General features: G+C 30.9%; 1 protein-coding gene across 1 annotated transcript; it reads left to right on the top strand.

The window, feature by feature from the left end:
• The first annotated feature begins 6,938 nt into the window (after positions 1-6,938).
• Positions 6,939-7,868, top strand: LOC105308436 (olfactory receptor 6C3-like). The gene has a single exon (XM_011384410.1). It carries the CDS (start codon positions 6,939-6,941, stop codon positions 7,866-7,868), a length of 930 nt encoding a protein of 309 aa, XP_011382712.1.
• The last annotated feature ends 5,626 nt before the right edge of the window (positions 7,869-13,494 follow it).

Here is a 13,494-nt window from a genome sequence, read left to right as displayed (position 1 = left end):
ATTTTTATTATGTCAAAAATAAAGGGCACTCTAAAAGAGCATTTAAGTAAAACCTTAATATTCCTAAGTATGCTCATTCTTTATAGTCTCTTTATATGCAAAATTATTGTTAATTTAGTTGTTTCCCATTTCTTCCAATTTCATACCCAAGTTTCTCCAATACATGCTTAATTGACTTATTTTAAAATATAGTAAAGTTTATTTTTCCTGCAAAATTTTCTGGAAGTGAAATGTATTTATTTGAGATATACTCTATAATGTGGGGTAAAAAATAATACTAATTCTGTTACTATTAGTTCCTAAAAAGGTGCATATAATAACACATTGTATATCAAGTGTAAAGTTTAAAAATTAGTGTGTAATTTTTTTGTATTTTCAGGATGACATTGATAATTCCTTTACATTTAAAGGATCTATACGTTTTTTATTAAATACAGCTCTATGAGGCAATATGTATTAGTGCAGTACACTTTAAATGTAGAGCTTTTTACTTTGTGAAATCTAGTACATATTTTCAAGATAAATATTGTAATCTCTTACTCTCTCTGTTTCTGTAACTATGTCCTGGAAGCAACAGCATACCAGCAGCTTCCAGGCATTTAGAGTATGTTGGGTCCCATAAAAACTGAAAGATGCGCTAGACAGACACCAGTCCTCAGAAGCACCTGAAAACCCCAAATATTGGACACATGCTCCACTCTTTTCTTTTTCTCCTGAGGGAGGGACCACTGAGCTGTATTTGCCTCAATCTGCTGTAAATGGGTCCAATGGAACATAAAATTTCCAAAAATTCCTTTTATGGTGTCATAAAACATACTTTATTTAAATTAAATCCTTCTAAATTAGTTGAATCTCACTTCATGGCTTAAATTATGTTCAGAATTTTGTGAACATTTCCTGTACGTTTGAAAATTATGGGTAGTGATAGTTGAGTGCAGTGTTCTACTAGTTCATTAATTGCATGATTTAAATCTTCTGTACTTTTACTGTTTTTATCTTACTGAGCTATTTAAATCTCCTTATATAACTATGGAATTGTTTCTTTCTCTTTGTAGTTACATTAATTTTTTTATTTTTTTAAATATTAACACTGTATTTTTATGCAGACACAAATTTGGAACTGTTATATCTTCTTAGTGAATGTGAGTTTTTATCATTATGAAAACCACCAACTCCTCTCTATCCAAAGTATACTTTTTTCAGTAACATCAACATTGACTAATCATGATACAGTTATACCAGCATTTTTTAAAAATATTGTTTACATAGATATATTTTATCTGTAAATCATCCACAGAATAATATGCTAGCATATTATTCAGAACATCTATAACCAGGTATATATTTTTATTTCTTGATTATTTTTTAGGTATTCTCAATAAGGCCATATATATGGATAAAGAAAGAGGATATAATGAAGCAGAAATTTGTTTCAAAGGAGTCTGAGTCATCTGTTCATTAGCTTTACTTGTGCCTTTTGGACCTGCTCAAGTCTGATCTCCTAAGTACTATCTACCTTTGATGACAGATTGCTGCTGCTAATCACCAGCATTATAGCTCAGAGGGTCCAATAACACTCAGTTCAGTATGGGAAGCTCCAATCTAATGGTCAAATGATGTCCTTTGGTTTTGCTTTTAATCTCTGCTAGGACCCAGTAGCAAGCTAGGTTGTATTGTTCAAAAGGCAAATGCATATCTGCAATAGGTTGTCCCATAATCACAGTTTGTGCTGTGAATCTCCACTTGTGGCAAAACAGAAGTGCCATATAGCATTCTTATTTGTTATTGATGCTTCAAATTGCATTAGAATTTCTTGGTCATTTGGCCTAAGCAGAACAACACTGATACTAAAACCAGTACTAAAATTTCATATGGAAAGACAAGCATGCAGTAATGATTAAGAAATCTTGAGAAATGGGAAATATGAAAGGACTAACCATAGCAATATTAAAGTATAGCATAAAACTTCTATAATTAAAACATGCACTCAGGTATGAAGAGAAAGATCAATGTAGTTAAAAATATAAGTGATCCATTTCTGAGGATACCTGTTTAAGTAGTTTTAAGTTTTGAAATATCCTCATGGTTTCGCATATTCCAAAGACAGAATTTCATGAAGAAGAATGAGGGGGAAAAAACCTAAAATTGAAAACACAAGTAAACATAATTTTAAAACAAGTTGATAACCATGTAGGGGGAAGAACAAAGAACTAATACATGTAATTTTGCAAGATAATATTTTGACAATTGGTTATCAGTAGGACAGACACCACAAAAAAAATGAACTTTATTTGGTAGAGTGTTTTCATAATAATAGGAGTATAACAATTCTGTGTGTGTTGCAGAACTGAGTAGTTGATAGGTTAGCAGATTGTTGTTGGAGTTACAGTTGCACTGTGGAGGAAAAGAGATATAAATGTGGTATAAGAGAAGAAGTGGGAAAATTCTGTTATTAGACTGGAATAAGAAACATCAATGTGAGACTATTATTTTTTAAATGTATTTCCTTTCTCTGTTCCATAAAAGTTGCAAGGTATAATGATAACCCAATAGCAAGAAGCCCATAAAGCATCCAGATTTGGGGCTCTGTGTACCATTTCTTGCAAAAAATAACCTTTGAGAATTGGAGAAATATCCAACAAGCATATGAAAAGATGTTCATTAATCATCATGGAAGTCAAATTCAAAACCAAAATGAGATACCATCTTACACCAGTCAGAATGGTTATTATCAAAAAGTCAGCAAACAACATGCGTTGGTGAGGATTTGGGGAAAAGGGAACCTTTGTGTACTGTTGGTAGGACTGCAAATTGGTGCAGCCACTATGGAAAACAGTATGGTGATTCCTCAAAAAAACTAAAAATAAATATACCATATGATTCAGCAAATCCACTCTGGGTATTTATCCAAAGAAAACGAAAACACTCATTCAAAAAGATATATTTATCCCTACGTTTATTGTAACATTATTTACAGTAGCCAAAATATGGAAGCAACCTAGGTGTTCATCTATGGATGAATGGATAAAAAAGATGTGGCATACAATGGAATATTATGAAGCAATGAAAAAAAGAATGAAATCTTGCCATTTGCAACAGCATGATGGACCTAGAGAGTATTATGCTAAGTGAAATAAGCCAGGCAGAAAAAGACAAATACCATATGGTTTCACTTATATGTAGAATCTTAAAAAACAAAGCAAAACAAAAGACTTTTAGAAACAGAGATCAAAGAGGATAGCCACCAGGGAGAAGGGTTTGGGGGAATGAGTGAAAAAGGTGAAGGGGAATATAGTCAATAATATTGTGATGTTTGCCTAATTTTCAGAGAAAGTCTTAAAATAGTTGGATCTTTTAACCACTGCAATTTAATAAACTTTATTTTGGATTTTGAACATGCTACAGTAATATACTATTTGTAATTGAAATTCTTCGTACACTCTCTAAGGAAAGTAAAACTTGGTGGCTGAATTATATGTTTCATTGGCTTAAAACATAGTCACTCCAGAAGGAGATTTGATTTTGCCTGGTGAACACAATGCAATATACAGATGATATATTATTGAGCTATACACTTGAAACCTATATAATTTTATTAGCCAATGTCACCCCCAATAAATTTAAAGATAAAAAAAACATAGTCACTCATCAACCTTATAATACTTTAGAGGTAATTGGAGACATTATTAAAAAGTAGATGTCCTACTAGCTTGTGGATAAGAGTGTAATAAATCAGTCTAAATTTTAAAGTAAATTATTGGGAGGCCTAGAAAAAAAAACTGGAGAGCTATCAAGAACTAGGAATAAAAAAATAAAGTTAGAAAGTGAGAGAGCAAGAGAATGATCAAGGAAGAAAGAGAGACAGGCAATTCAGCATCTAGAAGACTGAGAAAACATATGAAAAAAAGGTCTAATAGGATTTTTCAAATGAAATTTACTTCCTTTTCCTTGAAGACAATCAATAAAGATTGCTCACAAATACACATGTGGTAAAGACAAGATACTTAACTAACTTCTTTCTGCTTTAACTCTTTATCTGAATAATAAAAATACTCATTTCAAAGGGTTGTTGTTGTCTATTTGGGGAAAAAATGCGTTAATTTAAGTGTGTAGTCAATGCCTGTAATCAAAAAAATATATATATTGCTACATTATTGTTAAGGAGCTTAAGATACAAAATATGAATAGAATCACTTTTAGGATACAAGAAAAGACAAATGAATAGAATTTCATAAGTAGAAAATCAGGTTCACTATTTCTACTAAAATATATTGAATAAATACTTTTAATGCTTATTTTAATGTGTATGAATTATAAATCAACACATCTCAATGTCTACATTTTGTCCTATATATTAACTAGTAGTTTGTTCATCCTTTCCTATTTGTCTTTTTTCTGTCCCACTTTCAAATACTCTCATGTTTAAATCCTATAAAAAAAATCTTCACTTCTAGCATTAAATGCATACATGACTTATGTCCATATTTATAAATATGAAGAAAATAAGGATAAATTGCTAAACGTAAAAATCGTATTACACTTACATGTATATATAGTATATTAGTATTATATTCTTCTTGTAATAAAACTTTTATCTCTCATTACAAAAAAGTAGGAAAATAAGTTAAAAGATCCAAAGCCTGATTTCCAAATATTTATTTTCTTGGTCCATAAATAGTCTCACAGTGAGAAGATGTCATATTCACAAATATTGGCAAAGGAATTTAACATTAAGATCTAATAAAAGTAAAAGATATAGTGAAGGAAAGCAGTCAAAAGCAATAAAAATAACTCATAGCAAATATCGTTGTGATATTAGCCATGGGCCATGGGAAAGCTTTCTCTGAATCAAAAGGGTCAATATTGGAAAAAAATTCCTCATCAGACTTTATTATGTTGTCCATATCAGAAGTCAATCAAATCATACCAGAAATCTAAAGCAGTGTTTTCTAGATTTTATTCTAGTATGGCAGAGAACTCCACTAGTTTGCCAAAATTCAAAGGATATTAGCACATGAACCCTCTTGAGGTTAAGTCCAGAATTTCTGGGAGAAAAGTATGGATTTCTTGTACAATCATAGGAGAGTCAAATTCTAAATCAAACTTTCACATACTCAGTATTGCCTCTTGTTTATATATTTGTCTCATTACCTCAATTATTTTATTTTTTTATATTTTATTATATTTATAAAAGTAATTTGCCCATATCTTTTAATTATGTCTCTCCTTGGCACTTTGTTTACTTAATGAATTCTCCTGAGCCAAGAAGAAAGACACAGATAAAATAAGTCCAGTTCCATTGTATGGTACATATACAGGACATTCTATTTCTATTTTTCAAAACAACATTTGCAGGAAAATATAAATCTCTTATGCCTAATGAAAACATTACTTGGATTTTATAGATGTATAATCATAGAATTACAAAATATTCATTTAAAAGTTTTGCATAAATACAAAAAAAGTTTAATAAATGTTTTATATTGCATGAAAGGGGGAAAATGAAAGAGTACTTTACTGGTCTGCCAGGTGTAACTGAGCTTGTACACAGAGCTTGGGTGAGAGACGAAAAGCAGAAATGAGTTTTATTATAAATTGTTCCAAAAATTTTACAACACTTGGAATGAAAGATATTGTGGGTCACATATTACTAATCTACCAACAAAGAGAACTATGATCCCTGAGAGCCATGAAAAAATTAAATCGCCACACTTGTTTTGATAGTACAATAGAAATCAAATAACTTGCTAATTCAATTTACCAGCTCTGAAATTATGTAAACATTTAAGCAAATCAGATGATTAAATTTAAGGCTAAATCATCAAGAAGAACCAGGAAGTAAGTAAATTTGTTATTCTACAACATATTCCATTTTATTTAAATGTTTTAAGGTATTATTTGCATAGATTTTTTGTAGATTTACATTCCATTCAATATTAAAAGTTAAATAATTGTTTACTACCAAAAAGACTATTAATGGAGCCCTAAAACAGGAACCCAGAAGAAAGTCTTGGATTGTTCATTACTGTTTTCTAAATTTAATGGTATTCTATTATAAGATAGGATTATACAAAGACATCCCCTATTAAAAAGAATCTCTTTCTCAATAAATGTAATATTGACCATCCACTTGTTCCTTTGCTATAGCAATATTATAAACAAAAGAATGAATTGTGCATTGTATGAATTAAAATGCTTCTTGGCAATTATTTATTTTAATAACTATTTATTTTAATAACAAGTTTACCTTTCTTGTTTGTCTGGCCTTTTTATCAGAAAAGGGAAAAAAATGTTGTGGGGAGGGTGATAGCATCAACCAAACTCTTAAGAAAATAATGTAGTAGAGAATGCCAACAAAACATTCCCATGGATAAACATGTGTGTTCTAAAATAAGATGATGACTATGTTGACTAGTTGTTTAACTTTGTAAAAGTTTTCTAAATTATGTGTGCCAAATATAAAACGTGAAGGCAGGCCTGAATAATCTCTGTAAGCTTTCAAATTCTGTATTTAGGTTACCCACAATCTAGACTGTTTTTTATAATATTCAGAAAAGGAAAATAAAAATTATATATTTTCACATATTATAATAAAAGGAGCTAAATCTATTAAAGAATAATTAGAAATTTAATTTTAAAGAACTATAGAAGAAATAGCTTCTGTTTAAATGTTAGCACAAGATTTTTTTAATCCACAGTCTGTGTATTTTCAAAGAAAAAAGATAAATATTTAATTTCGGGTACTATTCATTACTTTAATGCAAGGTTAAATAGAAGTCGAAGAAGGTTACTAAAGGAGAACATGTGTTTTTGAATTTCATAGATTATTCATCAAGAATATGTTTTAAATTTTATAGTCTAGCCTCAATTCTGATTTTTTATGTTCTGAAGGGGGAACATATATTTTCTGTTCTAAAGGGGAGGAAAAAGAATCAGCAATGAAAAACACAGTACCCACAGAATTCATTCTTCTAGGACTATCAGATGACCCAGAGCTACAGATTGTGATTTTTCTTTCTTTAATTATTACATATGTATTAATTGTCACTGGAAATTTGACCATCATCACCCTAACCTTGATGGACTCCCATCTACAGACATCTATGTATTTCTTCCTCAGGAACTTCTCTATTTTAGAAATATCCTTTACAAATGTCTGTATTCCAAGATTTCTGGGCACAATTATCACCAGAGACAAAACTATTTCGTACAATTGTACAGCTCAATTGTTTTTCTTCATTTTCATGGGTATAACTGAATTTTATCTTCTAACCGCCATGTCCTATGATTGCTATGTGGCCATCTGCAAACCCCTGCGTTATACAACTATCATGAACAAAAGAGTCTGCATGTCACTTGTCTTTTGTGCTTGGCTGGCAGGATTCTTAAATATCTTCCCACTAGTTTTTTTTCTCCAGTTAGATTACTGTGGCTCCAATGTCATTGATCACTTTTCTTATGACTATTTTGCCCTCTTGCAATTATCTTGCTCAGACACCTGGCTCCTAGAAGTGATTGGTTTTTACTCTGCAATAGTGATTCTCCTTTTCACTTTGATGTTAATAATTCTATCCTACATGTTTATTATTAGGGCAATTCTGAAACTGCCTTCTGCCAGTCAGAGGAAAAAGGCATTTTATACATGCTCCTCTCACATGATTGTCATTTCCATCTCTTACGGAAGCTGTATATTCATGTATGCCAACCCTTCAGCAAAAGAAAAGGCGTCATTGACCAAAGGAGTAGCCATTCTGAATACCTCCATTGCTCTTATGATGACTCCATTTATATACACCCTGAGGAACCAGCAAGTGAAGCAAGCCTTTAAGGATACTATCCAAAAGATTATGTTTTTCTCTAGTAAATGAAAGTACTAATACTGTTAAAAGAACAAATTTTTTTTTTTTAGATCTCTTGAAGAGTTTATTTTCTTTTTTAAATTTTTTAGTAAGTTTATTGGGGTAACATTGGTTAATACAATTATATAATTTGACATATATATATTCTACTGTGTGATTACCACCCAAAGTCCAGTTTCCTTCATATATTTGATCCCCTTTACCCACTTCACCCTCTCCCTATCCCCCTCATATTTGACCCCTTTACCCTGTCTACCTCTCTCCTCCTTCCCCACCCCCTACCCTCTGGTAACCACTAGTCCATTGTCCATGTCCCTGAGTCTGTTTTTTGTCCTGTTCATTTGTTGCTTTTAGGTTTATATTCCACATATAAGTGATATCATGTGATTTTCTACTTTTTCAGTCTGGCTTACTTCGCTTAGCATGATTATCTCAAGATCCATCCACGTTGTCGCAAATGGCAGTATTTCATCTCTTCTTATGGCTGAGTAATATTCTATTGTATATATGTGCCACAGCTTCTTTAGCCAATCATCTATCTTATGGCTGAGTAATTTTCTATTGTATATATGTGCCACAGCTTCTTTAGCCAATCATCGACACTTCAGTTGCTTCCATGTCCTGGCCACTGTGAATAATGCTGCTATGAACATCAGTGTGCAAACATCTTTTTGGATATGAGTTTTCAAATCTTTGGAGTAAAGACCCAGTAGAAGGATTGCTGGATTATATGGTAGATCATTTCTTAGGTTTTTGAGGCACCTCTATACTTTTTTTATTTCCATATTAAAATTTCTCAAACATTAAACTCAATAAATTTGATAAAACTGAACATTGCTTCAGAATGTTCTGTACATTCAAATGATTACTTGGATGAAGTAAAATATCTAGGTTAATGATCATGATTTTGAGTAGAAGCGGTTTACTTTCGAAGAGACATAGAATATTTAGTTTGATGAAGAGAGTGTCAGGATACAATGTGGATTTCTGAACTTTTCATTCTTCATAGGTAATGGAAATGAACGTTATTAGAAAATGTCGATTCTGTTTGGCATTTGCATGAAATCAAATAACCACAATCACCCAGGGCAGGGAGTGGGAACAAAATATAAATATCTACGTAAATATATTAAATGATTAGAAACATATATTAAAATTCTTTATACTATTAACAATAATTATGATATAAAGAGAAAGAAAAGGAAAAGGAGGAGAGGTAGAAAATTAAAAAAGTTTTTGCAGCAATTACTGTTTTCCAGATCCATTTTTTTCTTTGTATTGGTTCATTTAATCCTGCCAATAACTTTATGAGGTACCCACAATTATTATTCTCTTTCAGTCACAGGTATTTTTCTTTAAGTAGATTAAATATCTTCAAAAATTAAAAAAAAAAACAACGAACAACGTAAAACATATCAATTAAAATGCACGAAACTATGATAAACTGGTGTGAGTTCAACTTTCTGGGGAACTGAACTTCAATTGGCAGATCTAGAACTAACTCTGGAGGTTTCAGAAGTAGGGAAGAAGAATAACATCTGTTGCTAAGATTTTACACACTCTCCTTTATAGGCAAATTATATTCAATATTCATTTTACAAAAACTCTTATAAAATTAGCATTATTATTCTTAATGTATAAGTGAATGAACAGAAGGAAACTGAGTTTGAAATTGTAGCTTTCCAAACTGGGATTTAAACCACTTTTCTTAAACCACAAAATCCAGATTAATTGGATAACTTTCATTTTCGTTTGTAATAATTTAGGAATAGAATTCATGTTAAATATTAGAATTGTTAAAGGGCTTTCTAATGTGTGATTTACTCATTCAGCCTCTACTTACTTATGATAGGTGTTGGAGATATAGTGATGAAAAAGAATGATTCTTGCCCTAAATTTTCTCAAATTCTAACAAGGAGAAAAAAATAACATAATTAAATTTTAATTTAATAAATGTAACAATTTAGGTCTAAGTTGCCTATAGGCCAGGTAATGTCATCACTGACAAAGAAAATGTGAGTTTTCCTGCCTCTTCTTCTAGCAGAAATATTGTAAATTTCATAATCATTGCTAAGTATTGGTTAATTTTAACCCTAAATTCACAAGCATAGGATAAACCTTGTCTCCCTTGGCTGTCAGTTTTCACTTTTATTTTCTTTCTTGGTTATAATCTTGTGTGTTATTTTTAAAAATCATATAAATTCCTGAGTAAAAAGAGTTACCGAGAATAGAATTATGATGGTCACCAAAACTCTCTCCAAATAGGGCTCCCTCTAACTCCAACCTGTACTGGGTATAGTGAATTGATCATCTCAGTTTGACATGTATACTACTTCATATCTATTATTCCCTCAGGTCTATTTGAAAGAATTTATATCAATGACCACAGTCTAGATTTCTAGGAGATGTCAAACTATTTCAAGCATTTATTGTTTTATATTCAGGAAATACTAAAATATATTTCTCAAATTAAATCACGCACATAAAAAAACAATAATAATAACATACATTAAAACTCTAAGATGATATCTTGTAAATAATAGTGATTTTTCATAAGCATTTTTCTTAATTTAATATCTATCTATATATGTATGTTAACAGCTTCTTATAAGCAGAATAAGAATCTTGCAGATATATAATTTCTTTCTAATTCATATATGGCTGTGAAAATTCATTCAGACATTATTTCTAAAAATATTTTTAAAGCAACTAGGTTGCAGGCATGTGCTAGCCATTTGGGTTAATAGAATAAACCATCTCCACCCTATAGGATTTCAGGCAATGGATAAAAAAGGTAGATATTTACAAATTAGTCTTTTATAAAAACATGAAGTGCTATATCAATTTAAAAGATGGGGTTGCTCATAGCATTTGCAATAGTCCAGTGAAAATTCCCAGTTAAAATAATAAATATAATTAAGTGGATATTCTGGACAAAGAGAATCATGATTGCAAATAACAGTTGTTAAAGTTATAGAAGTATATGGTGAATCATGTGGAAATAAACAGAAAGCAACAAGTAATGATTACTTCCTTTCCATGAAAGAACTAATTTTATCGATTAAATTTATTAAGCACAGAAAAATAATTCTATAAAACCAATACCACTTTCCTCATGTGAATATTGTTTCAAACTGTGTTAAATATTTTACCTATCCTTCTAAGATTTTTAACAGTCCCTTTAAGTGGATATGTTTCTCTCCTCCTTTAAATAATGTACCAATTCCCAGAGGATAGCAGAAACCTTGAAAAATAAACATATACAAAGGAATCTTAGAATTTTAGAACAAAATAGTATTTGTTTATTTTTAATTAACTTTATTAGGGTGACATTGTTTATTTTTAATTAACTTTATTAGGGTGACATTGGTTAATAAAGTTATATAGTTATCAAGGGTATGATTCTATAATATATCATCTGTATATTGCATGTGTATTCATTACTCAAAGACAAATGGTGATGGAACATAAAATGCAATTTAGATAATTTATTCTTCTATAAAAGTACTAAAAGTCCATCCAAAATGCCAGGCATGGCTTATAAGAATTTCTCTCCAAAATAATATATCCCAGAAAATTAAACATTCAGAAGACAATTACTTCTTTGGAATTAAATTAAATTTCTAAACTTAAATATAAAAAATCACTTTAGCCAAAGAAACTCATAATCTGGTAAACTCTTCTACTGGTAATCTCAGATGTAATATATTCCCACATGATAATTTTGTCTGTTATCAGCAAGACTCTCTATCATTTTGGATTGAGCACTGACTTATCTACACCACTAACCTCAGCCATAGCTATAGAATATGTGGTCCATAATTCACTATCTCACTAATAGATATTACTTAGTCATTCTCCATCAACCTGATTTAAATTACAATAAACCTTTGTATTCTTAAGTAATCAAAGCTCATTGGTGATCATCATGCCCTACATCTTTTTCTGATGTTAAGTCTCCTATACTAAGGTTCTCAAGCTCAAGTTTCAATTTTTACTCCATCTAAATAATTGAACCTGTATTGCTATATTTTACAGTCATATAAGATTACATGAATCTATAGAAATGGTGCAGTATGCTTATCAACATGATAGAAAATTTCACAATCTACTGGAATTTTTTTTTTCTATATTAATGGACTATGAGCATTTCTCAAGCAATGGGGACAGTTTATTCATTATTGCCTACCAAACAGCTTATTGCAGTGTAGTATTCACTATTTAGAAGATTCTAAATGCCTATTTCCTATCTAAACTATTATTAACACTTGCCTTGAAATTACCATTGTTCTGCTCTGACAACTTATTTGAACAAGTTTCTATGTCTGATTTTCTAGGACTTGTTTTTCAGAACAATAGATAGAAATTTCTGTAACCCTTCAACAATATTAGCCACACCTTAAACTCTTTATTCAATAGATAAAACCTTGCTTTTTCTTTTAGGTCTACCTCACAAGATCTCTATTGTGGACAGATTTAGGGCAAAACCCTATCTTTTAAACATTAGGGTACCAGATCTAACCCTATGATTAGACTCCAAGGGTATCACATTTTCAATGTTCACTTAACTTGAGATGTTTCCATATAGACCATCGTGAAATATCACAATGAGACTCAATAATATTGTTAATTTAGGGAAGTTCTCTTGACATTACTCTTAAGACATCAAGGCTCCCCTGACCTGGATTTCTTCAAGTCTGAGTAGCAGCTTATCTAGTCCCTCATTCACTCTGTACATTCTCCAGAAGCACAAATCCATTTGCATGACCTTGGTAAAATTAGCTAAATTCTCAATGAGTCAGTTGCCTAATAGAAAAATTAAGGAGAATAATAGTAGTTTCCTCAGAGGCTATTCATGAATATTTATTTAGACAAAAATTAATAAGTTCTTACAAACATGCCTCATATCTCCCAAGTGCTTAATAAATTATAACTATTACTATCATCTTAAACAATACCAGTTTTAATGTAATGGCATACAGTCACCCACATACAATTTACCAAAATAATTCAGCTTTATGCATCACAATAGTGTCAGTAGGACAACTGTCCATGTATTTTCATGTGGTACTCCCTAATCTGTACATTGGGAATTACAATAATGTTTACTTAATTTATTGATTTAGACTTTCTTTTGAATATCACCACTCTGAAAACATTTTATTATGAACTTATTCATTACTCATCTTCCAAATTCCTTCAAATATGTTTATCTTTGTGTAGAAACTGCAAAGACCACATTTTTAGTTGTCCTTAAAGCTAGAGTTCTAATGTGATTTTAGTTCTGCCAATCAGATACATTCATAAAAGATATAAACTTTAAACTTAGTTATCATTAAGTGTCTATATTGCTTTTATAGGTCATGGCAGATTCAGATGACCTTAAATCTTGTAGCAATAGTACTAGATTCCTGAGGAATAGTACTAACAATAGAATTCGTTTTCTTTTCTCACAAAAATGGAGACTCGATTTTGTGCAGTGGCTTCGAGATGTTCCAGGAAGCTCATCCTAAAATCTGCTTTCGGTTCTCTTGATAATTCTTTAAGCCTATGTTAAACAGATTTGTGTTTAACTCGCTACAGTGAATTATGCTCTCTGCAACTGTACTTGATACTTAGACAACATATACAGGTA

Source organism: Pteropus vampyrus, unplaced genomic scaffold (genome assembly GCF_000151845.1).
Source record: "Pteropus vampyrus isolate Shadow unplaced genomic scaffold, Pvam_2.0 Scaffold577, whole genome shotgun sequence".
NCBI lineage: Eukaryota > Metazoa > Chordata > Mammalia > Chiroptera > Pteropodidae > Pteropus > Pteropus vampyrus.
The sequence above is the reverse complement of the archived record's forward strand: the minus strand, read 5'-3'. Positions and strand labels throughout refer to the sequence as shown.

Excerpts from the sequence above, each read along its gene's own strand:
- LOC105308436 (XM_011384410.1), top strand. The coding sequence starts at position 6,939 with ATGAAAAACACAGTACCCACAGAATTCATTCTTCTAGGACTATCAGAT.